Below are 27188 nucleotides of genomic sequence, written 5' to 3'. Positions count from 1 at the left end.
GTGACAGCGACGGCTTCGCCTCACACCCCAAACCAGATAAGTGGTTAACCAGGAGCTGCACGAGTGTGTGATTGGAGGTGGAGGTGCTTCCTCCTAACTGTGTGCAGACTGTGGATTACTGAGTGTGCGGACTCACACTCATTCATCTTGTCTTTGCTTTCTGCCAGCAGTACCAGGGTCGACAGCCGAAGACAGAGGCCACCTGGGGACTCGGGACATGGCGGCTCCGGTGTTCTTCAGACCGTTGGTGGTGGAAGCCGTGTGGGACGCGGCTTCTCTCTCGTCGGGGGTCTTCTATCTTCGAGCCTGCCCACACGTCACCTGGTGTCAATTGACTTTGCTAATTCTGTGTATTTCGTTGTGTATCATCACAACATTAAATTGTTACTTTTTGGCTTAATTCATTGTCCGTTCATTTGCACCCCCTGTTGTGGGTCCGTGCTACGACACCTTCCCAACAGAAATGGTGATATTGTGTATGTGGAAAAAGTTTTAGATCTTTGAGTTCATCTCATACAAAATTGGAGCAAAACCAAAAGTGTTGCGTTTATATTTTTGTTGAGTGTAGATAGATAGAAAATCCCTTTGGCTGCTCCCTTGTTCTCACTCGGGGTTGTCACAGCAAATGTGGATCTGCATGTTGATTTGTCACAGATTTTACGCTGGATGCCCTTGCTGACACATCTCCGCATTACATGTAGAAATGTGGCAGGGGTGGGGTTTGAACTGGGAACCTATACTTCTCATATTTGGTGTTTCAACAACACAAACATGCATCTCCATCTCACAAACATTTTATCAAAGTCCAGTGGACTTTAGTGACAGGTGATTATGTTACTGTTTGTTTACTTTTGGCTGCAATTGTGTCTCGGGTGCAATAGTGTGTGTGTGTGTGTGTGTGTGTGTGTGTGTGTGTGTGTGTGTGTGTGTGTGTGTGTGTGTGTGTGTGTGTGTGTGTGTGTGTGTGTGTGTGTGTGTGTGTGTGTGTCTGGCACACACATAACAGCTGCTTATCTGTGTCTCTACTTGTAGTGAACTCTTGTACCATCAGGCAATGGACATTATTGCGGACACAAAAAAATGACACTGGGTGCATCGCAAATGTTTTGCACCCACTGAAAGTACTGTGTTGTGATCCCAACGCAGCAACACACACATTCATGTCAGGTGCTCTGCGCACTCTGCAATACAGTGTGCGTTTCTGTGTAACTCTGGCAAAACATGGCATTCGTATCACACTGTCAAGCTGTGAGTGGTCAGCCTTAGGTGCATCACCCCATAAAAACTCTCCGGTAATAAACCCATCCAGTGTGCAACAGTCCTCTGCTATTGACTTGGGGGACCGCTCTGAGTGCGTGCATTGGAACAGTATCACTTTGAGACTTCCAATAGAGGCTGAAAAAAATATTAACCAGCTGTTCCCGAGCCAACTATGTCAGGAATGTTTGCTTTTTAAAACCAACTGTTCTGTGTGAGGCAATTTTTTGCCTTCAGGGTTTGTTGACAATTTCGTGCCACTTTACAGTCAGGCAGGCTACTGTAAACAGACACTACAACGAGGTCATAGGATGATTTGAGATCATTGCAGAGAAGACTGACAGTCTGTTTTTTTCTAAAACTTATTTTATGGCATAAATCCCAAATCATATTAACAGACCACACAAATGTTCCACTCTAGACACTCAGACTAGTATGTGTTTTGAATAAGCCACTTAAATCTAACTGTGTATTAAACTATAAGTCCTCAAACAGAATTTGATGGGATTATATGTCGAGGAAGGAATGGTATGTCTGTCAATGACACACAGCTTAGCCCACTGTGACGCAAAGGCTACTTGTGTCTCAAACATTCAATAAATAAAAAGAACAAAAAAGATATCTGACACACAATTTGGGTCAGCCAGGGCAGGAAATTCCTCTGCTGAGCACACGGCTGAACAAGAACAACTACTTCCTTTTTTCCAGTGAATTTGCTAATATAACGCAATGCTAAAATAACTTTGGCCGTATGAGCATTGATGGTATCCTAGTGCAAAGTGTATGTATGTGGGTGTGTGTGTGTGTTTATATATATGTAGCGGGATGAAAGTCCCGGGTCACAATTGAAAAGATGTTCCCGCTAGCTTGGCTAACAGGGAGTTCCCCTTTGGCTGACCTGGTCGAGGAACGGTCTTTTGGTGCGAGCCACGTGGGTTCGATCCCCCACCGTCGTCCCGGCCACGAAGTTCCTGCTGCTTCAATCTGGCGTCACGAACAGCCTGTGACGACACCACACTAATGTCTGCAAAATGCCTTGTAAATCACTTCAGAGGTGTTACCAGTTTACAAAAACAGTGGATTTTTTTTTCAATTTTAGAAGTGTTTATTTCTCACTCGCTTTTACAAAATATATGACAAAGTGGATATATTTACACACAAATGAAATGGAGTTTGCAGCTAGTTACCAGCCTGTGATGACACCACACTAATGCCTGCGAAATGTCTTGTAAATCACGTCAGAGGTGTTATCAGGTTACAAAAACAGCATTTTCAGTCTTAGAAGTGTTTATTTCTCACTAACTTTTACATAATACATGACAAAGAGGTTATATTTACACAAACGAAACGGAGTTTGCTGATAGCTACCAGCCCATGATGACACCACGCTAATGTCTGTGAAATGTCTTGTAAATCACTTCAGAGGCATTACCAGTTTACAAAAACAGCATTTTTTTTTTATTTTAGAAGTGTTTATTTTTTCCACGAGCTTTTACATAATATGTGACAAAGAGGATATATTTACACACAAACAAAATGGACTTTGCAGCTAGCTACCAGCCCATGATGACATCACGCTAATGTCTGTGAAATGTCTTGTAAATCACTTCAGAGGTGTTACCAGTTTACAAAAAACAATGTTTTCAGTTTTAAACGTGTTTATTTCTTACACAGAGAGTTCGCAGCTAGTTAGACCATCCGCTGACATCCCGTTGCCACTCTACTCTGATTGGCTGTCACTCAAAAAAAAAAAAAAAAAGGAGCAGAATGAAACAATGTGACTTTTTAACCTCTTAAAATACCTTTTAAAATAGGTCAAGGTTAGCCATCTTTGAACTTGACTGTGTTCTTGTCACTTCTTTCTCAAGTGAAAAGATGAAGACAAAAACTTCTGAACATAGAGTCAAGGTTGAAAAATCCCAGAGTTACTCTTTCAATGTGATATAATTAAAATTTTGAATGCTAATATCGCACCCAACAACTATGTTCTGTGTGAAGATTTCGTGCCATTATAGTGTGCAGAAAATGACACAACACTCTGTCTGTGTGTACTGTCATCTGAGGTTTTCATCCCATGTTTACATTCCTGGTCTGGCGACACGTGCACATTTCATGCACGATTGCCGTGTGTGCACGTTTAGTGCAAGTGAGTGCTGCCTTGTGAGCTCATTCCCCAGAAAGCAGTACTCACAGCTTACAACATAGCTACTGAATTTTTTTTAAAAACAATAAAGTCACATCACATCTATCACATGCTTTTTGACCTTGGTTGACAAGGAAAGGTCAAATTCAAGGTCATAACTTTTTAAAAGGGAAGTTTGGCATTTTTCAACATTGAGTCTACTTTTTGATGTTTTGGGATTAATCTTTTTTCTCAGGACAAAAACAGTTTTAGAACACAAACAAATGTTGACGAGGAACTGTGTCTTACAGAATGAGTCCCTCATCGGCAGTCGACTCGTAACGGCCTTTGTGGACAGCAGCACCACCGCACTGCCAGGAGGCTAAGGTAAGCAGCTAACTGTACAATTGTCATCTTAAAAAATGTATCTACATTTAGTGAATTCAATTTCAATTTATTTTCATTTATATAGCGCCAAATCACAACAGAGTTGCCTCAAAGCGCTTCACACAGGTAAGGTCTAACCTTACCAACCCCCAGAGCAACAGTGGTAAGGAAAAACTCCCTCTGAGGAAGAAAGAAACCTCAAAAGACCAGACTCAAAGGGGGTGACCCTCTGCTTGGGCCATGCTACAAACATAAATTACAGAAACAATTCACAGAACAATTCAGGATGAATATACAAGAAATGCTATTCTGGGCGCACAGGACAGGAGGATCGCCAACCACGAACACACTCCCATCTCTGGATGGAGCTGCACCTTAAACAGAGAGAAAAAAACAATCAGGCCTCAGAAAGACAAGAAATACTGTATAATTTATCAGCATTAAACAAGAAAAACAGAGAATACTATGGTGATCGCCGGCCACTAGCCCTAAACTTCACTAACCGACCCAGCAATTTAGGTAAAAGTTGATGGCGCCGGCGCCACTCCAATACTAATAAAATGAATTAAAAGAGGTAAAAAGCGTAAAACAAAACTGTACCAGTATGCTAGCCATATGAAAGGGAAAATAAGTGCGTTCTTTAAGTCTGAACTTGAAAGTCTCCACAGAATCTGACTGTTTATTGATGCAGGGAGATCTTCCACAGAACAGGGGCATGATAAGAGAAAGCTCTGTGACCCGCAGACTCTTATTCACCTTAGGGACACCAAAGTAGTCCTGCAACCTGAGAACATAAAGCCCTGGCCGGTACGTAAGGTTTAATAGGGTCAGCTAGGTAGGAGGGTGCCAGTCCATGAATAATTTTATAGGTAGTAGCAGAACCTTAAAATCTGATCTCACTGGGACAGGAAGCCAGTGAAGGGATGCCAATGGGTGTAATGTGGTCGAACTTTCTGCTTCGTGTCAAAAGTCTGGCTGCAGCATTTTGAACCAATTGGAGACCCCTAATGCTCGACTGGGGTAAACCAGAAAATAGAACATTGCAGTAGTCCAATCTAGAAGAGATAAATGCATGGATCAGGGTCTCAGCATCAGCCATAGACAGGATGGGATGAATCTTCGCTATATTTCACAGGTGGAAGAAAGCAGTCCTAGTAATATTTCTAATGTGGAGGCCAAAGGACAACGAAGGATCAAAAATTACCCCAAGGTTCCTCACTTTGTCAGTGTGATGTATGACACACGAGCCGAGGCTGAGCGTTAACTGGTCAAATTGATGCCGATGTCTCACTGGACCAAGAACCATCATTTCAGTCTTATCAGAGTTTAAAAGTAGGAAGTTTCTAGACATCCAACTTCTCACTGCTGCAAGGCAATCTTCTAAGGATTTTATGTGAATGAGATTACCAGCAGTTATTGGCATGTATAACTGAGTATCATCTGCATAGCAGTGAAAGGTAATCCCAAAACGCCGCAATATGTGCCCAAGGGGTGCTATATAAAGGAAGAAAAGCAGGAGGCCTAAGACAGACCCCTGTAGAACCCCAAATTTCATGTCACTAAGGATAGAGGTAGTGTTACTGTACAAAACACAGTGAGAACGATTGGTCAAGTATGACATCAGCCATGCAAGGGCACTCCCAGTAATCCCAAAATGATTTTCCAACCTATCAAGTAGAATATGATGATCCACTGTATCAAATGCAGCACTGAGATCTAACAGCAACAGAACCGTAGTGTTGTCTGAATCCATGTGAGCAGAAGATCATTCACCACTTTAGTGAGAGCTGTCTCTGTGGAATGATATTTTCTAAAAGCAGACTGCAGTGGCTCAAAGAGATTATTCTCAGTAAGATAGTCTACGAGCTGCCGTGACACCACTTTTTCCAGAATTTTAGAGCAAAATGATAGATTTGATATCGGCCGATAGTTTGTCAATACACTAGGGTCAAGACTGGCTTTCTTAAGTAATGGTTTAATCACTGCAGATTTGAAAAATTTAGGAACAGATCCAGAAGTTAAAGAAAGATTAATAATTTCCAGCATAGTTGGCCCAAGAGTGGGCCACAGGTCCTTAAACAGTTTTGTTGGTATAGGATCAAATAAACAGGTTGTGCTTTTTGTTGACATTACGAGTTTTGTCAGCATGCCTAGTGAGATACTATCAAATTCTGTAAATCTAGGTAATACCTCAGTAGTGGCGCCCACATCAATAGCAGGGTGTAGTGGATGGATTAAGGCATGCCGGAATATGTTTAACCTAATGTCTTCTATTTTCTTCCCAAAGTAATCCAGGAAATCTTGTGCTGTAAAAGGAGAGCGAACTACAGGTGGTTGTCCATGTAAAAGTGTTGCCACCGTGTCAAACAAGAACTTTGAAGTAAACATGTGAATGTTTCCCTCTGTACGGATCCTCTCCAATCTACCAGACACTTGTAATGACATTGTTGCCTGTTCAGTGGTGACAAGAAGCATTTTACTGTGTTTTTAGCTAGCCCTGTGCCATTACATTAACCCCCTGGGGCTGACGCCATTGTATACAATGGCTGAGACCAAGCTTTACTAAATTCTAAATAACTTTTTAATGATATGAGATAGAAACTTACGTTTTTTTGCTGAAAAGTTAACTCCGCGGACTTTCGAGCCACCCATCGGCCATCTTTGTACTCCTCATAGAAGCTGTGTGATGACGTACGCAATGTGAGTGTCCAATCGGAATTGGCTCACTGTCACATGGTTTTCCAAAATCCAATCATAGGGCAGATTTACCTCACATGAAAAGCCAAAGATCGTTTTCAGGAGTGATATGTTACTATTTGGCCCATTTGAATAGCCCCCTGGGTGCTCCAATGAGTACGAGTACGAGTACGCACAGCGAGCAGTGAAAGCAGATGGAGAGCCTCTGATGACGATCTCACGTGCTCAAACAAAGAGTGTGTAACTACCAGGATTGCTCCACTAGTTTGCATGCGAATGTTACTGGATAACTGTTGCTTTCTCGATGTAAAGCACTTGTTTACCATATCAATGGACAACAAAACGCATAGACCATTTTGTATATATTGTTCAAAATGTGCATTTGTGTTTATTGTTTGAACCTTTTTGTTGTACAGTCTTTCACACAAGACCTCAAATTACCTTTATAAAGTGTCAAAACAGTTGTTTATTATAGTTTGTTGTGTGTTTTGAATAAATGTGTGGAAATTATTTTTCTTTTTTTTTTCCTTGCCTATTTTTGATTGTAATCATCAAACATCTCACCCTCCCAAGTCTCTTTCAGCACATCAAGGGGACCTCGAACCTGGTGTGCATACAGGACCTCGAAGAGGGAAAATCCTGTTGACGCCTGGGGGACTTCTCTATAAGCAAAGAGCAAGTATGGTAGCCACTGGTCCCAGTCCTTGCCAGAATCTTCCACAAACTTCCGAAGCATGTTGAGAAGGGTCTGGTTGAACCGTTCAACAAGTCCGTCGGTCTGTGGATGGTAAGGAGTGGTTCTGATACGCCTAATGCCCAGGATATCATAAACCTGCCTGAGGGTTTTACTCATAAAGTTGGGGCCCTGATCGGTAAGCACTTCACGGGGTATCCCTACTCTAGAGAAGAGCTGCAGCATAGCTGTCGCAACTCGCTTAGCTGTAACATCTCTCAGGGGGAAGGCTTCGGGGTATCTTGTGGCATAATCCATATCACCAGGATGAATCTATTCCCTGACTTGCTCTTTTCAAGAGGGCCTACCACATCAACAGCTATCCTCTCAACGACGTGTCAATAACAGGTAAGGGGATCAATGGAGCACGGGCAAGGTTTTTACCTCCTGACAACTGACACTGAGGACAAGAGTTGCAAAATTCTTTAACATCAGCGAACAACCCTGGCCAATAAAAACGTTTGCTTACTCTCTGTAATGTTTTCAAAAAGGCCAGGTGTCCAGCCCAGGGTATAGTGTGACCCAATTCCAGTACCTGCCTACGGTACTTCTTTGGGATCAACAATTGCAGTCCATCCTCACTCTGTCTATACAGTAGCTCATTTTGCACAGTATAGCCCTCCTTACCTAACATAGGAACATAACCTACGCCTTCCTCTGCTCTCTTAAAACTCTGTGTCAGTGTAGGATCTGCCCGCTGCTCCTCTGCCAGATTACCAGTAAAATCCCCATCTATCAATTCAGAGGGGTCAATATTCTCTGTCCGCACGTCTTTTTTGACTCAAAGTGTCTTCAACAGTCTGTCTACGCCTATCACACCTCTGCTGCTTAGTCAGTGTGGACTCAACAGGAACCTCTTCGCCATAATATGGCAACTCTGTCAACACTACTTGCTGCTCCCGAGCCTGTGCTCTTGTTACAACACCACACAAAGCAGTTCTATTCACCAACTCAAGTAACACTGGAAGATCCTGGCCTAACAACACAGGATATGGCAACTTAGACACCAGTCCTACCCTTAACAAGTATGTCTGTCCCTGCAATCTGACATACACATCGGCTGTATCATGCTCACTTTTATCTCCATGTACACAAGAGATGGTCAGCTTTACATTACCATTGCGGAACTCTAGGGGGATTAGGTCAGCTTGCACAAGTGTCTGTGAACATCCAGTATCCACCAATGCTTTAACAAATTTACCATTTAACTCAATGGTGATAACAGGATCTCTACTCTCCAAAATATTTAAAGGAGTGGTGGGGTGGGGAACATAGCATAAATGGCTGTACTTTGACTTCCTCAGGGGGCAAGCCGGGCTCTTATGACCTTCCTGGCCACAATTATAATAGGAAATGCTCTGGGGTACCAGAACCAACTCCCCTCCCAAACCCAACAGACTTACCCCCAATGCTCTGCTCCAGCACTCCAGCATAGCGGTAGCCTCGGGGACCTCTGTGCGCAGCCACATAGCTCTCCACAAGTACTGCGGCTTCTGCTGCAGTCTTCGGGTTACGCTCCCTAACCCAGGCCCTCACATCCGGATATAACACACGTAGATACTGCTCCAGTACCAGCATCTCCATCAGGTTCTCTTTACTACTCTTCTCATATCGGTCCACTTACAGAACAGGTCCTTCAGTCGGACATACAGCTCCTGCGGCGTCTCAGTCGAACTGATGTCCAGGGCTCTGAACTGCTGCCGATACATCTCAGCATTGATTTCATATTTCTTCAACACTGCCTCCTTCAAGCGATCGTAGTCGGTTGTGTCATTTGGGTTCATGGCAACGAAAGCACTGCGGGCCTTCCCAGTCAACAACGGGATGAGATGCACGGCCCAGGTTGCTCTGCTCCAGCCACAAACTATGTCTAGCCTTTCAAAGTAGTCAAGTAGTGCTCAATATTATCAGCTTCTTCCAGCTTGGCCATTTTTGGTAGACGCCCCTCGGTGGTCACAGTGGTCACTGGTGGTGGTTCAGGCGTTTAAAGTGTCCAGGGATGGTGGCGGGGTTGTGGATTGGCCTGACTTCAAGTCCAGCTGCAGCTGCGTCACCTGATGCGTCAGAACCTTGACCTCCTGGGCTTGCTTGGATGCATCTCTCTCCATTCGCTCATCTCTGGCACGCTGCACTTCCATAAACGACTGGAACATCATGGCAAGTCGATTGATAGCTATGTCTATTGTGGCAGGCTGTGGAGTAGACACTCCCGTCTCAGTGGCGCCCCCTATTGCTCCATCTTCCTTGCCTTCAGTAGCCTTCTTCCTGGTAGCCATCTTGTCTGCTGTTTTAATTGGTCTTCTCTCCATCTCACTCCGCATCCCACTTCTGACACCACATGTAGCAGGATGACCGGTGACGGAGTGGCCAAGAGACAGTTTTCCCAACCAAAAACGTTTCTTTTATTTTTCTTCTTCCAAAAATGCAGATATTTACATTGCATCCCAAGATGGACATCAAAAACAAATGAGCAAGAGTGCCAGACTATATCTATCAAAGACTCTGGGCCACTACTTACATACACGTTCACTGAAACACAACCTTCCCCTCCAATGTTCTTCCCACAACTGAGGCTCTGAGCCCTTTATAGAGTAACAGCCCCTCCCACAGGTAAATTCCATTCACAAAATAAATCAATCAACTAAATAACAATAACATAAGCACAAAATAACAACCCAAAGAAATACACACAAAATATATAAACACCCAACACCATTTCCTTTAACCAAAACCCCCTCTAAGCATAATAAAATGGAATATGAACATGACCAGATAAAACACCCCTGTCTAAAATAGTTCACTCTGCCCAACCCCGGTATTTACACTGAATGGACCATTCACTCAGTTTGCCCTAAACAAGGAAGCACCTGCATACCAGCAACCCTGGTAAGTAAGCTTAAACTGTTACAGAAATATTTTACCAGTGTTTTAAAGATCACTAAAACAGATGAACTTTGGTAATGAGTAACGGTATAAAATACACGTTTTGAAACGCGGTGAAAACAAACACTTTGCAACATAAGAGATGCCGGTAGGCCTTTCCCCGCACTCTTAGTCACAATACTAGGTAAAAGTTATGGCAATGATGATTACTGACAATAAATAATGAACCAGGAAAATGAGAACAATACATACAGCTAGATGACCCATGAAACACAGTCAGCGTCCATGCAGCATAGTTGTTAACTACCAACTAATTGCTGCCCACACGCTATTGACTGCGTAAGCGTCACAGCTCAGTCTGTGACAGTAAACCTTTTATTACACTTATAAAACACAACAAAATTCACATATATTCTGAAAGCACAGGTTGTCCTGAAAAAAGAGACATAAAACTTGATTGTGGGATGCAGGGAGAGCTGTTAACAGCAATAATAAAACATTTATGCCAGGCGAGTGAACTGTCCAAAAAAATGCCCTCTGACCCCAGAGGGTTAATTAGCTGGTTAACCTGTGATGTATTCTAAATCAGTATTGCACAGATTGAAGGAAAATATCTAAAAAACACAGTCCATGTTGAAAAATTCCAGAGTTGTCCTTTAACTCAGATAGACTGGAGGCACTATGGGTTAAAAACATGGTGGAAGGTTTCTGAGTTAGTCAAGGATCTTCTTTAATAAAGTGGTTCAATTTTTGACAGAAATGTTGAAATGTCAAAGCTACAGAACCATATATTATGGAATCAGTCAGTCACAAAGAACTGATTTGTGTTATGTGGGCCGCTGAAGAGGAGGTACTGCTGGCCCACCACCACCAGAGGGCGCCCTGCTTGGAGTGCGGGCTCCAAGCACGAGAGGGCGCCAGACCCAGAAGAAGTGACAGCTGTCACTCATCGCACCAGCTGTCACTCATCTACACCACTACATAAGCCGGACTGTAACTCCACCTCCCCGCCGAGAAATCGACTACCAAGAGGTAATTTCTCTGCTGACTGACACGTTGTGTAACAATCTAATCTCATTTCCAGCCGTTGTCCTGTGGTTGTTCCCTTATCTGGGATTTTGGCGTTTGGTGTGACTGCGACGACTGCGCCTCACACGCCGCCTTTGTAAACGGACTGTCCCCGGTCCTTAAGGAGCAACTACTGGCTAAGGAGGAACCGCGGGATTTTGACGGGCTTGTCGATTTAGTTATACGCTTAGACAACCATTTAAACGAGCATCGTCGGGAGCAGGCCGGGGGGGCGTGACCGGGCACGAGCCGTCCCTCCCCCTTCCGGTTCCGACAAGGTGACGTCGTCCCCATGCTACACTGCCAGAGAGCTCCGTGTGGCTACAGCTCCCCCTGCTGAGGAGGCTATGGACACGAGCAGGGCCAAAGTAAAAACAAATGTCAGACAAAGGAGGCTGGCCCGCGGGGAGTTTTTTGTCTGCGGCTCTTGCGAGCACATGCAGAAGGACTGCCCTAAACGGTCAAACTACAACGCCCGTCCTTAGAAACTGGGCTAAGGGTGGGCCATAACACACACGCGGGAAAACCCCGCAAATCTGCACGAATCCCAGTAACAATCCTTTGTGGGGATTTAACCCTTCACGCCCCAGCACTGGTAGACACGGGGTCTGAAGGGAATCTGCTGGACAGCAGATGGGTAAAGGAAGCAGGGCTCCCTCTGGTGGCTCTGCCGGCACCATTGCAGGTGCGAGCACTAGATGGCACCCTGCTTCCATTAATCACACATCAGACACAACCAGTGACTTTGGTTGTGTCTGGGAATCACAGGGAGGAGATAGTGTTCCATGTAACACCATCTACCTCCCGAGTGATTTGGGCTTTCCATGGATGGTGAAGCACAATCCCCGGATAGATTGGCCGTCCGGGGTTGTCATGCAGTGGAGCGAAACCTGCCACCGGGAGTGTTTAGGATCCTCGGTTCCTCCCGGCACTACGGCTAATGAGGAGGTCAAAGTTCCCCCCAATCTATCGGCGGTGCCAAAGGAGTACCATGATCTTGCTGACGTTTTCAGCAAAGATCTGGCACTCACTCTTCCTCCGCACCGACCGTATGATTGCGCCATCGATTTGGTCCCGGGCGCTGAGTACCCGTCCAGTAGGTTGTACAACCTCTCACGTCCGGAACGCGAATCAATGGAGACCTACATCCGGGACTCCTTAGCTGCCGGGCTGATCCGGAACTCCACCTCCCCGATGGGTGCTGGTTTCTTTTTTGTGGGTAAAAAAGACGGCGGACTTCGTCCATGCATTGATTACAGAGGGCTGAATGAGATCACGGTTCGCAACCGATACCCGTTACCTCTGTTGGATTCAGTGTTCACGCCCCTGCATGGAGCCCAAATCTTTACGAAATTGGATCTTAGAAACGCGTACCACCTGGTTCGGATCCGGAAGGGAGACGAATGGAAGACGGCATTCAACACCCCGTTAGGTCATTTTGAGTACCTGGTCATGCCGTTCGGTCTCACTAACGCCCCCGCGACGTTCCAAGCTTTGGTAAATGACGTCTTGCGGGACTTCCTGCATCAGTTCGTCTTCGTATATCTGGACGATATACTCATCTTTTCCCCGGACCCTGAGACCCATGTCCAGCATGTACGTCAGGTCCTACAGCGGTTGTTGGAGAACCGGCTGTTTGTGAAGGGCGAGAAGTGTGAGTTCCACCGCACTTCTTTGTCCTTCCTGGGGTTCATCATCTCCTCCAACTCCGTCGCCCCTGATCCGGCTAAGGTTGCGGCGCTGAGAGAGTGGCCCCAACCAACAAGCCGCAGGAAACTACAGCAGTTCCTCGGCTTTGCAAATTTTTACAGGAGGTTCATTAAAGGTTACAGTCAGGTAGTTAGCCCCCTGACTGCCCTGACCTCCACCAAGGTCCCCTTCGCCTGGTCGGATCGGTGCGAAGCCGCGTTCCAGGAGTTGAAATGCCGGTTCTCGACTGCACCAGTTCTGGTGCAGCCTGATCCTGATCGCCAGTACATAGTAGAAGTGGACGCCTCTGACTCAGGGATAGGAGCCGTGCTGTCCCAGAGCGTGGAGGCTGATAAAGTTCTCCATCCTTGTGCCTTTTATTCCCGCAGGTTGACCCCAGCTGAACGGAACTATGACGTCGGCAATCGGGAACTTCTTGCGGTGAAGGAGGCTCTTGAAGAGTGGAGACACCTGCTGGAGGGGGCATCGTTGCCCTTCACGGTTTTCACGGACCATCGGAACCTGGAGTACATCCGGACCGCCACGCGGCCTGAACCCCAGGCAAGCCCGCTGGTCTCTGTTCTTCGGGCGCTTTGACTTCCAGATCACGTATCGCCCCGGGACCAAGAACCAAAAATCAGATGCATTGTCCCGGGTGCACGAAGAAGAAGCCAAAGCGGGGCTGTCGAACCCCACCGAGACCATCATCCCCGAGTCCACTGTCGTGGCCACCCTCACCTGGGACGTGGAGAAGACCGTCCGGGAGGCCCTGACAAGGAGCCCGGACCCGGGGACTGGCCCCAAGAACAGACTGTACGTCCCACCAGAGGCTAGAGCTGCCGTATTGGACTTCTGTTACGGGTCCAAGCTGTCCTGTCATCCCGGAGTGCGTAGGACCGTGGCAGAAGTCCAGCAGCGCTTCTGATGGGCGTCCCTGGAAACCGACGTCCGGGACTACGTCCAGGCCTGTACCATCTGCGCCAGGGGCAAGGCAGACCATCGGAGGACGACGGGCCTCCTCCAACCCCTGCCAGTGCCTCATCGCCCCTGGTCTCACATCGGCCTGGATTTCATCACGGGCCTCCCACCATCCCAGGGCAACACCGTGATTCTCTGCAAGGAGCTGGGGGCCACCGTGAGTCTCTCGTCCGGGTACCACCCCCAGACCAACGGCCAGGCAGAGCGGGCGGCCTGGAGTCACCATCTGGCCTGGATCGAGTATGCCCACAACAGCCAAGTTTCGTCTGCTACCGGCCTCTCCCCTTTTGAGGCATGTTTGGGGTACCAGCCCCCATTGTTCCCGCTGGTGGAGGGAGAGGTCGGTGTGCCCTCGGTCCAGGCCCACCTCAGGAGGTGCCGCCGGGTGTGGCGGACCGCCCGCTCTGCCCTATTGAAGGCCCGGACGAGGGCTAAGACCCATGCGGACCGCCAACGTTCCCCGGCCCCCACATACCGGCCCGGGCAGGAGGTGTGGCTTTCAACAAAGGACATCCCCCTCTGTGTGGACTCCCCTAAGTTAAAGGACAGATACATTGGACCATTTCAAATCCTCAAGATCATCAACCCGGCCGCAGTGAAGCTCCGACTCCCGGCTTCACTGCGGATCCACCCTGTATTCCACGTGTCCCGCATCAAGCCATACCGCACCTCGCCCCTCTGTGCACCTGGACCTATGCCGCCTCCTGCCCGGCTCGTCGACGGGGAGCCTGCTTGGACGGTCCGCAGGCTCCTGGATGTCCGTCGTAAGGGCCGGGGGTTCCAATACCTGGTGGACTGGGAGGGGTATGGACCTGAAGAACGCTCCTGGGTGAAGAGGAGCTTCATCCTGGAGCCGGCCCTCCTGGCCGAGTTCTACGCAAGACACCCGGAGGCGCCCGTTGAGGGGGGGGGTCCTGTTATGTGGGCCGCTGAAGAGGAGGTACTGCTGGCCCACCACCACCAGAGGGCGCCCTGCTTGGAGTGCGGGCTCCAAGCACGAGAGGGCGCCAGACCCAGAAGAAGTGACAGCTGTCACTCATCGCACCAGCTGTCACTCATCTACACCACTACATAAGCCGGACTGTAACTCCACCTCCCCGCCGAGAAATCGACTACCAAGAGGTAATTTCTCTGCTGACTGACACGTTGTGTAACAATCTAATCTCATTTGCAGCCGTTGTCCTGTGGTTGTTCCCTTATCTGGGATTTTGGCATTTGGTGTGACTGCGACGACTGCGCCTCACACTCCAAACAGATAAGTGGTTAATCAGGAGCTGCACAAGTGTGTGATTTGGAGGTGGAGGTTCTCCCTCCTAACTGTGTACAGATCGTGGACCACTGAGTGTGCGGACTTACACTCATTCATCTTGTCTCTGCTTTCTGCCAGCAGTACCAGGGTCGACAGCCGAAGACAGAGGCCACCTGGGGATACGGGACTTGGCGGCTCCGGTGTTCTTCAGACCGTTGGTGGTGGAAGCCGTGTGGGACGCGGCTTCTCTCTCGTCGGGGGTCTTCTATCTTCCAGCCTGCCCACATGTCACCTGGTGTTCATTGACTTTACAAATGTTGTGTGTTTAGTTGTGTGTTGTCACAACATTAAATTGTTACCTTTTGGCTTACTCATTGTCCGTTCATTTACGCCCCCTGTTGTGGGTCCGTGCTACGACACCTTCCCAACAATTTGTATGAATCAGTCTCAAACATGTAAGCTGTGGGTGTTGGCTGGATGCCAATATGAAGACTAGGGTTCGATTCCTGGTTGTGTTAGCTATGTCCTTGAACAAAACATGTCATCTGATTGTCTCAGTCCATCAGTCCACCCAACAGTAAGTCGCTGGGGAAGTAAGCTTGCATTGGACTGGCGTTGTCCCGTCCCAGGGTAGTTATAGAGTCTCATCACGAGAATCGAGGGCCTCACGGAACTGATGTGACTTCCTGTCAGTGGGTTTAAAGATCTCCAGCACTTCTCCATAGAGTGATCTGATTCATCCAGCAGGTCTTTGGGCTGTATGTGAGGTCTCAGACAGGAGGGGCGCTGTTTGGAGGAGGGGGGGGGTCACCTCAACCGAGAAGACTGTCAGCAGCAGAGAGAGATAGAGAGAGAGATATAGATAGATAGAGAGAGAGAGAGAGAGAGAGAGAGGAGAGAGAGAGAGAGAGAGAGAGAGAGAGAGAGAGAGAGACCCACAAAGCTGAGGAGCGCTGAAAGAAGAAAGAAGACTCTAGCAGCGGCACATTTCTACTCTGCAGCGGCTCAGACACACAGCGACACTGTCCTTCAACAAAAGTTCCTAAAGCAGCCATGGACGGGATGACGTTTGGACCCACGTCGCTCCTGTGCACCTTGCTGCTGTGCGCGTTACAAGGTAATAAGACTGTTTTTTGTTTTTTTTTCTTTTTCAAACTGGTGCACAGAAGTTGTGTACGGGGGTTTCGTGGCTTCAGGCTTGTGAACTGGTCCACGAAAGCTTTTGTTGTTGTTAATAAATTTTTGGTTGTGTTGAAGCTCCGCCCATCTGTTAGCGCAGTTTGGACAACCTGTTACCGTCCGACTGCGCCAAAACCAACCGAAACGTCTGCATTAAAAAACAAACAAACAAAAAAAAAAAACAGTGAGTTGTTTTCTAAAGGTTAGATGTTTTTTTTGTTTTTTTGTGGATGTGCGGGATTTCCCGACTGTGCACTTGTGTGCGCGCAGTACTGCGCTGTGTTCAGCCACTATGTACAAATAAAGCAAAACAAACAAACAAAGGCGTTGGCTTCCTTGAGAAGTACTTGTATGTTTAAATTGGAGTCTGTTAGTTTTTGGCGCTGTGAAGCTGCGCTTTTGATGTCTGATCTTTTTTGGCGCTGCGCCCCGCCCTCAGCACCTCTGGGTGCTGCCTCATATAAACTTGTTATACTTTGGCTTGAACTTACTGGATATGATTGATTTATTAGCAACCAAAAAAGTTTCATTTATTATTGACCCTATTGTTCTTTTCTATTGTTCTTTTCTTTTAAAACAGTGGCAGCTCCAGCCCCCCTGGTGGGGTGGGTGGGTGGGTGGGGTGTTTATAAATCTTAACAGTCACCCTTCTGTCAGGGGAAGGAAAAAAGTGCAATTTAGGAAAATTTACAGGCACAATGCTAAAAAAAAGCAGTTTGTGCTGCTGATCAAATAATAATTTTATTTAATCATCATAAGATCTACCTGTCCGAGATGTTGTCCGAGATCCTCTTGATGTTTGTATGAGTGTTGGTAAAATATCCTCAGAATGCCTATTCTGATTTTGATCAAACCTGACAGGTACCTTGGGCCAATGGATGGGAAGAAGTGTTTGGGTTTTGGTTAGGATCCATCAGCAGTCAAGACCAGAAGTTAAGGTCAAATTTCCAGCCCCATGTTAATATGTAGGAAAATGTGAAATTTTCATGGCACACTCTAAGAAATAAAATGTTGAATTTAATTGATAAAGTTAAGGTAACTTTTTCCACATAACTTTGTCAGTTAAGTGCAAAACAATCTTGGGATTTAAGTAATAATGTTTCATTTGATTTAATTAATTCCAACTACAATATTGTTTTGCACTTAAATGACAATGTTATGTGGAAAAGTTACCTTAACTTTATCAATTAAATTCAACGTTTTATGCCTAAGAGTGCATGAGTTCATCTTGACAGTTGTAAGATTCTCTCTATCCCTGATAATTTGAAATGTGGGTGTGGCTTTGGTGCACTTTTGATGGAGTGAATTCTCAGAGTTGCTGCAGCTGTGGTGTATATTGTATTTCAGTGTCATTCATAAAATTACAGTACAGCAAGCAGTCTTTGGCTACTTTGTGACTATGTCAATTTGAAGACCACCAGTTATTTTAATGTTTGAGTTCAAAATATAGAAGATATCATTTGTTATTTTCTAAACCAGAAAACTGAAAATGAAACATGGAAAACACTTTCTTTTGGTAAAAGAAAACTGAGGGAAGTTTTTTTTGTTTTTTTTTCATTCCGTCATTGCTGTCTTGACTGCTCATTGGGTGGGTAAAGTCCACACAAGCCATTCCCAAACTCCAGAATGTCGGGGCCCACTTCTGGGGCTCACCCAAAACTTTAATCACAAGTTTGATTGACACAGACAAGTGAGACTATATGTGAAGCATTTTCATATGTACTTTACAGAACTTGACTAGACCCAGGCTTTTTATTGGGGGGGACCAAACACCACTAACTCCTAATTTCATCATGACTAAGCTGATAATTCCATGCAACATGACAAAACATGCCCAGTAGGTGGCAGTGTTCAACAGATGGCATTCTGATCTATGGTATGTCACAAAAAATGGATTAGATTATATAGAACCTTATTGATCCCTTGGGAAGACTCCCTCAGGGAATTTAAGGTTCTAGCAGCATTGTACAGTAGCACACAGGGTAAGAAGCACACAGAGTATCAAAAGTGAAAATTAAAAACAGTTTGCAAATATAAATACACAAATATAAATACCATACATACTGATCAATACTGGTTTACTGGCTACTTCTGTTCCTCTCCTTCCCGTCCTCTGTCTTCCTGTTACTCCTCCTCCCCCTGAGTAAGGAGTTGTACAGTCTGATGGCCTGAGGGACAAAGGAGTTTTTCAGTCTGTTGGTCCTGCACTTGAGAAGGAGCAGCCTGTGGCTGAAGATGCTCCTCTGGTTGCTGATGACGGTGTGCAGAGGGTGACTGGTGTCGTCCATAATGTCCAGCAGTTTGTCCAGTGTTCCAGTTTGTTCGGTGTTGCTTTTTTTTGATTGATCTGGCACATCAAAGCAAACCAACATCTAATCAGTTTATCCTCATCATATGCCCTTTGAATTTAGAGAGTTACAATATGATAGCAGTTGGTGTTTTAAAGTTATTCATTTTTGTGTTAGTGTCACCATTTTCAGTTTTATGTTTTAGAAAATAGTTATGGGGACCTCCTCATTGGTTCATTTTCTGTACGTGGTCACTCCAGTCAAGGCTGACAGGGATTTGAGCCTATTCCAGCAGTCATAGGGTGTGAGGCGTGTATAACATTGTTATTGCAATCTAAAATTATGCATTTTGGGCTCTAACACTAAAATATGGAAATCCTTTTTGAGAATTTTGCAAAAAAGTTTTTTTTTAATTGCTTGCCAGTGGTTAACAACAGACAGGTGGGCAGGCTAAATAACTGCACTCATTGCTCTCTCTCTCTCTCTCTCTCTCTCTCTCTTTTTGAATTCTGGTTTCTGTACGCATTGTAGCTTAATTTCCACACCTTTCTCATGCAAAAACGTATTGATTTTTTTTCCCACCATATAAGAGTTTCTGGTTTTGATTTGACCCCTGATTTCGATTGGTTTGGTAGCATTTCTTCCTCATCTGTTTCACTTCTCCACGTGCACCACTTCAGTTCATGATCTTTTCTTTTTTTCCAGTGCTGTCAGACACAGCCGTAGTTGGTAGTATTGGTTGTCATGGAGCTAGTTAACAGGTGCCCAAGAATAAGTGCTGTGTAATTGATGGCCACATTTGTCTGTACTGCTTAAAAAACAAACAAACGAAACGGGGTCTCACCTTATTTTGAACACTGCTGCAGGTTGAGGAAGTAGTGCAGCAGATTATTGAAGCAATCCTACAAATAATGATGCAACCACCAAATTAGTCACAAATACTCCTTAGACATTACTGTTTTGATTAAAACAAACTGGCCACTTCAGTTTTCAATAGGCGCTCAGGTAGGGGTCAGTTGAAGAATTACAAAGGGGTCAAAATTTAAAAATGCTCCAATCATGTTGAAAAATATACCACCTTATTTATCTGAACATAAAGATTCCAAAAAGGTACAGTTTGCAACATCTGTGACTGAATGTTCTGGAGTTATGGGATAAAAACAGCACGAATGGTGACAAAGGTCAATTTCAGTTTGTACAGGGATCAAAAGTTAAAGTTGCTCCAATTTTGGTAAAAAGTGATGCAAATTATTAGTTGAACTAATAGGATTAATAAATTGATTAATTTTGTCTGTGTTGAATGTTTGATCCCCAATGTAAAGGTCAAACAATGATGACATTCATTGGATTCTATCATGTTACATATGTTACCCCATAACATGATAACTAAGCATGACACATGGAGCAAACTATTCCTTGAGGTTCTAAAACCTGTTGACTCTAAAAAAGGAACTGCTGTCTCAATGACAAAAAATTGATGTAACAATTTGCATAGGTTTTTTAAAAAGTTATTTCAACTTAGTTATTTTATAACTTTCAACTGAATTAATGCCACAAGACTTCTCTAGCTAAGTTGAAATATTTCAAGTTCAATTTAATTAAATTTATATAGCGCCAAATCACAACAGAGTTGCCTCAAGGTGCTTCACACAAGTAAGGTCTAACCTTACCAACCCCAGAGTAACAGTGGTAAGGAAAAACTCCCTCTGAGGAAGAAACCTCAAGCAGACCAGACTCAAAGGGGTGACCCTCTGCTTGGGCCATGCTACAGATAAATTACAGAACAATTCACAAAACAAATATACAGGAAATGCTGTTGGTGCACAGGACAGGAGGGTCGCCAGCACAAATACAACTCCCATCTCTGGATGGAGCTGCACCTTAAACAGAGAGAAAACAGAATCAGGCATCAGAAAGACAAGAATTTGTCAGCAGTAAGCAACAAGAAAAACAAAAGAAATACTAAGGTGATCGACGGCCACTAGTCCTAAACTTCACTAAAAGACCCAGAATTTAGGCATGCTCCTTTTCCTAATAAAATGAATTAAAATAGTAAAAAGTGTAAAACAAAACTATACCAGTATGTTAGTCATATGAAAGGGAAAATAAGTGCGTCTTAAGTCTGGACTTGAAAGTCTCCACAGAATCTGACTGTTTAATTAATGCAGGGAGATCATTCCACAGAACAGGGGCACGATAAGAGAAAGCTCTATAACCTGCAGACTTCTTATTCACCCTGTCCTGCACCCTGAGAACGTAAAGCCCAGGCTGGTACGTAAGTTTTAATTAGGTCAGCTAGGTAGGGAGGTGCCAGTCTGTGAACAGTTTTATAGACTAGTAGCAGAACTTTAAAATCTGATCTCACTGGGACAGGAAGCCAGTGAAGGGATGACATAATGGGTGTAATGTGGTCAAACTTTCTGCTTCATGTCAGAAGTCTGGCTGCAGCATTTTGAACCAATTGGAGAGCCCTAATGCTCGACTGGGGTAAACCAGAAAATAGAACATTGCAGTAGTCCAATCTAGAAGAGATAAATGCATGGATCAGGGTCTCAGCATCAGCCATAGACAGGATGGGATGAATCTTCGCTATATTTCGCAGGTGGAAGAAAGCAGTCCTAGTAATATTTCTAATGTGGAGGCCAAAGGACAACGAAGGATCAAAAATTACCCCAAGGTTCCTCACTTTGTCAGTGTGATGTATGACAAACGAGCCGAGGCTGAGCGTTAACTGGTCAAATTGATGCCGATGTCTCACTGGACCAAGAACCATCATTTCAGTCTTATCAGAGTTTAAAAGTAGGAAGTTTCTAGACATCCAACTTCTCACTGCTGCAAGGCAATCTTCTAAGGATTTTATGTGAATGAGATTACCAGCAGTTATTGGCATATATAACTGAGTATCATCTGCATAGCAGTGAAAGGTAATCCCAAAACGCCGCAATATGTGCCCAAGGGGTGCTATATAAAGGAAGAAAAGCAGGGGGCCTAAGACAGACCCCTGTAGAACCCCAAATTTCATGTCACTAAGGATAGAGGTAGTGTTACTGTACAAAACACAGTGAGAACGACTGGTCAAGTATGACGTCAGCCATACAAGGGCACTCCCAGTAATCCCAAAATGATTTTCCAACCTATCAAGTAGAATATGTTGATCCACTGTATCAAATGCAGCACTGAGATCTAACAGCAACAGAACCGTAGTGGTGTCTGAATCCATGTGAGCAGAAGATCATTCACCACTTTAGTGAGAGCCGTCTCTGTGGAATGATATTTTCTAAAAGCAGACTGCAGTGGCTAAAAGAGATTATTCTCAGTAAGATAGTCTACGAGCTGCCGTGACACCACTTTTTCCAGAATTTTAGAGCAAAATGATAGATTTGATATCGGCCGATAGTTTGTAAATACATTAGGGTCAAGACTGGTTTTCTTAAGTAATGGTTTAATCATTGCAGATTTGAAAAATTTAGGAACAGATCCAGAAGTTAAAGAAAGATTAATAATTTCCAGCATAGTTGGCCCAAGAGTGGGCCACAGGTCCTTAAACAGTTTTGTTGGTATAGGATCAAATAAATGTCTTCTATTTTCTTCCCAAAGTAATCCAGGAAATCTTGTGCTGTAAAAGGAGAGCGAACTATAGGTGGTTGTCCATGTAAAAGTGTTGCCACCGTGTCAAACAAGAACTTTGAAGTAAACATGTGAATGTAATCCCAAAATGATTTTCCAGCCTATCAAGTAGAATATGATGATCCACTGTATCAAATACAGCACTGAGATCTAACAGCAACAGAACCGTAGTGGTATCTGAATCCATTATAAGCAGAAGATCATTCACCACTTTAGTGAGAGCCGTCTCTGTGGAATGATATTTTCTAAAAAGCAGACCGCAGTGGCTCAAAGAGATTATTCTCAGTAAGATAGTCCACGAGCTGCCGTGACACCACTTTTTCCAGAATTTTAGAGCAAAATGATAGATTTGATTTTGGCCGATAGTTTTTCAATACACTAGGGTCAAGATTAGTTTTCTTAAGTAATGGTTTAATCACTGCAGATTTTAAACATTTAGGAAGTAACTTTAGTTAAGTTTTTAATAACTTTTAAAAAATCTGTGCAAATTGTTACATCAGTTGTGTTGACTTCTTCACCCTGGGAACACAGAGCAAGCTTGCATCCTGTGATCGCAAGGCACAAGAAGGCACATAAGGTTTAACAAGTTCAAAAACAAATCTTATCAGAATCTGAAAAATGTGGAAAAATGTAGCCCATCTTTTCTCTTTTCTTGTTAACGTGTCAGAGTGGAGCTGTGGTTACTTGTTTTCTGTCCTTGGTATGTAATGGCAGTTATGGACGAATCATGTCGTCAGTACTGACAGTACTCCTTGTACATCATGTTTTCAGAATTTTCGAACTGATGACACTGCTTCTCAAGATATCTTGAGATTGGACAAACACTGAGTTAAAAAAGTAATATCCATTAGTGTTTGGACTTTCTTATTTCTGTCACACTGCTTTCTTTAATAGCAACTCTCTGTGGGATTCTGGGATTTTGCCACATAGAACCACATGCCCGTAATTACTGATCCCACAGATCTGACTTCTAACTGTGCCACAGTGCGCTAAATAGATCCAGAGGACACACAACTGACAGCTATGTGTGGGTGATTATCATATCTCTTTACTGTAGGTTTGAATGCCTGTATTTCTGAGCCTGTTGCACAGGCTGTTGGATGTGGGGGAACACAGGGCACCCCTTGGTGCAGCCTGAGGTGCACAGCAGGCATGTGTTAGGAATTGTACCACTTTAACCACAGAGTTAGGCTGTTGTTCCATGCTTCTGAGGTGGAATTGCCTTTTCGGTTACCACACAGACATTTACAGAGAAAATGTTCTGAGATTGGAATTGGGGTTTAAAGGGTTTTATGGGTCTGTAATTCTGAGGCTGCTAATCAAAATGAAGGAAGGGAGGAAAACAAAAATCAGTTTTCCTGCTATGTCACTGAGCTAAAGCATAGGCCACTGGGCCTGGAAATTTCAGAGAGTACTAAGTGATTTCGTGCATCAGGCACTGGGATGAATTGAAGGTTGCACCGTTGAAAAGTCAATGTGCCATAGTGGAGAAGTTATTGCTGGGAAAATATCCATCCATCCATCCATCCATCCATCCATCCATCCATCCATCCATCCATCCATCCATCCATCCATCCATCCATCCATCCATCCATCCATCCATCCATCCATCCATCCATCCATCCATCCATCCATCCATCCATCCATCCATCCATCCATCCATCCTAATATGGATCATACTGGAGTCCATTGACATGTATTTACAACCCCAAATTAGAAACAGTTGGGCTGATATGGAAAATACAAAAAACATCAACAACAATTAAAAAAACTCCTCAATGATCCTTAAGTTTGGTTCAAATTTTTCTCAATGCAGACTGTATGAACCCAAGATAGTTCATGTTTTGTGTGGTCAGCTTCATTTAATTTACTCTACAGTGCATCCGGAAAGTATTCACAGTGCTTTTTGCACATTTTGTTATGTTACAGCCTTATGATTTTTTTTTTTTTTATTTCTGAAAATTTATTGAAAAAACAAACAAACAAAAAAAAACTAAACTAAAACACGTGTACATAAGTATTGACACCCTTTGCTCAGTACTTTGTTGATGTACCTATGACAGCAGTTACAGCCTCAACTCTTCTTGAATATGATGCCACAAGCTTGGTGCACCTGTCTTTGGGCAGTTTTGACCATTCCTCTTTGCAGCACCTCTGAAGCTCCATCTGGCCTCTGGCTGGGTCACTCAAGAACATTCACAGTGTTGTCCTGAAGCCACTCCTTTGATATCTTGGCTGTGTGCTGAGGGTCAGTGTCCTGCTGAAAGATGAACCGTTGCCCCAGTCTGAGGTCAAGAGCAGGTTTTTATCCAGGATGTCTCTGTACATTTCTACATTCATCTTTCCCTCAATCTGGACTAGTCTCACAGTTCCTGCCTCTGAAAAACATCCCCACAGCATGATGCTGCCACCTCTGTGCTTCACTGTAGGGATGATGCTTGGTTTCCTCCAAACATGATGCCTGGCATTCACACCAAAGAGCTCAATCTTTGTCTCACCAGACCAGAGAATTTTGTTTCTCATGGTCTGAGAGTCCTTCAGGTGCCTTTTGGCAACTCCAGGCGGGCTGCCATGTGCCTTTTAATCAGTAGTGATTTCCGTCTGGCCACTCTATCATACTGGAAAAAGTGAAGTGTTGTGAATACTTTCAGGATGCACTGTACATCCATTACTGCATTTGAGGCCTGCAACACATTCCAAAAAAGTTGGGATGGGGCAATTCATTCTAAATATGAGGACTAAATTGTCACTTTTACAGCCAGTTGTCTTGAGACAAGTCAGGGGATAGTGACATGAACATTTCCAAGTCACTGAATGTGTCCTGGACTAAATAATTTATTAAGAAATGCAAACAGCTTGGTACTGTGTGAAAAGTCTGTGTCAAGTTAGCTGTTCTACAAAATTGAGTGACCATGCTAGAGGGATCCTAGTGAAGGAAACCACCAAGACACCCAGACAACTGTGAATGATTCATAGGCTTCTGTGGTTGTGAGTATAGAAACTGGGAGTGGTGCAACATTTGTCCATCTCCATTCACAGCTTCATGTTGTAGTGCAGTAGAGAAGGATTTTCAGTCAGCAGAACAGAACAAATTGAAAAATGGGTTTTCCATGTGCCTTCTGGTAAACTGCAACTGACATTTTGCATGTTCTTTTTAAGAAAATTCTCCTCTGTACCACTTCATTGTGAAGCTGTACAACTGGTGATGCAACAGTCTAAAGTTGCACTCTGCATAGTTTCTCCAACAGTGATGCCGGTAACACGTTACTTAGTAACGCGTTACTCTAATCTGACCACTTTTTTTTAGTAACGAGTAATCTAACGCGTTAATCTTTCCAAATCAGTAATCAGATTAAAGTTACTTCTCCAAGTCACTGTGCGTTACTATTATTTTTGCATTGTGGGTCGACAGCAGCATTAAACTTGGTCCGTGGGCAGGAGGTCGGGTTCGACTGAAGTGCCCACTTTAAGTGAGCTGTGAGCTTTTCATCCGCGTTTTTTTGCAGCAGCTACGACTCGTGCTTTTTTTCTCCTTTATTTAGAATTCTGTGATGAGCCGCTCCGTATCTGCTGCTAAAAACAGCTGATCCTCTGCGACGTGTCAACAACTAACACTATTTTCCACTCAAATGCACCTAAACTCTTTCTGAGGACCACATGATGTGAAAACACAATAAAACTTTCTTACCTATAAATCTGGTCATGTTTTCTGCATAAATAAATGTTATCCATTCTTTGTGCTCAAACGCCAAAGCAGGGGCGAATCCAGATGGAATGGGGGCGTGGGGCAGGGATGTGCCCCCCCCACAACATCCCTAGATTAAAGGTCCAGTTTTGAAGCTGTTTTTTTACTACAACTACTAATACTACTTAAAATAATAATAATTTCGACAAGTAAAATATTTAGAGATAATTTAAATGTTAGAATGAATCTTATAGTTACATTTATAAACAATGTAAGTTAGAAACTGCAAGTTTTACTGTTGCGGTGCTGTCAACAGTTAAATATGAGATCAAGAAAGAGGTCTTTATTTTACTTTTTATAAAACAAATATTTATTTTCATTGAAGTCAAGAAAGGGTGACTATAAAGTGAGTTTTGGCAAAACAGGTATCATTGTCATTTTGAGGTGGCAGAGGGTTGTTGTCGGCAGCTGGGGAAAGTAACTAAAAAAGTAACTAGTAATCTAACTTAGTTACTTTTCCAATTGAGTATCAGTAAAGTAACTAAGTTACTTTTTCAAGGAGTAATCAGTAATCAGTAATTGGATTACTTTTTCAAAGTAACTGTGGCAACACTGTTCTCCAACCACAACCACAGAACTTGAGTGTCTTGGTGGCTTCCCTCACTAGTGTCCCTCCAGCATGGTCGCTCAATTTTTGAGAACTGCCAACTTGACACATTTCAAATTGATTGTGGTGGTGTTCTGATGATGTAAAATTCCAAAGATTGTGCTTCTTATGGACCTGACTGTCTGCCTAATGTGTATGTTTTTTGCTGTGGAAAGAAAAGTTTAAAAAACCATTGAAAGTAACTGCAACAGCAGATTGTTTTGCATTTTCGCATTGCAGGTCTGAAACCAGTATGCACACAAAGCAGGGTGAATGAGAAGAAAGAAATACTATTCTGTGATACTGAGTGAAACAAGCTCGACTGTAGATACTCCAAAGTGTTGAGGAACAGGTGGAGTGAATCGTAGTGACAACCATCAGTCAGACTGAAGGTGTTAACCTCTAACACAGCGGCACCTGCTTTGTCTCTCGCCACCTTAACTCCTACACTCATTTCCTCACTTTTAATTTGTCTGCCTCCCGCCGGCATGAGATCAGAAGAACACCCCCTGCAGTCCTTTGTAATTATTATGGTATTAGCCCACAACTAGAGACGTTTAGCTACCAGGAGATAAAAGTTCATAGAACTTCATATAATCCTATCTGCACGTGTGCGTGTGTGCTTTGCTGAAATATTAACAGCAGAAAGCCTATACTTGCATAATTTCCAGATGTGCACATTGATGTTTTGCCATACCTG

At 44.2% G+C, this 27188-nt stretch overlaps 1 protein-coding gene across 3 annotated transcripts in view; it reads left to right on the top strand.

Moving 5' to 3' along the window:
• Window positions 1–16011: 16011 nt before the first annotated feature.
• bcam (basal cell adhesion molecule (Lutheran blood group)) overlaps window positions 16012–27188 on the top strand; it is a 228580-nt gene continuing 217403 nt past the window's right edge. For 2 of the 3 annotated variants that reach the window (XM_034174028.1, XM_034174027.1), the window contains exon 1: window positions 16013–16180. In XM_034174028.1, the coding sequence (XP_034029919.1) occupies window positions 16117–16180 (64 nt within the window). In that variant the 5' untranslated portion in view covers window positions 16013–16116. Of the gene's footprint in view, window positions 16181–27188 lie in introns of all 3 variants that reach the window. The other variant, XM_034174026.1, reaches the window with a different exon arrangement.

The sequence above is a fragment of the Thalassophryne amazonica genome, chromosome 7 (genome assembly GCF_902500255.1).
Source record: "Thalassophryne amazonica chromosome 7, fThaAma1.1, whole genome shotgun sequence".
In the NCBI taxonomy this organism is placed as follows: domain Eukaryota; kingdom Metazoa; phylum Chordata; class Actinopteri; order Batrachoidiformes; family Batrachoididae; genus Thalassophryne; species Thalassophryne amazonica.
This window is presented reverse-complemented; position numbering and strand designations above follow the sequence as displayed.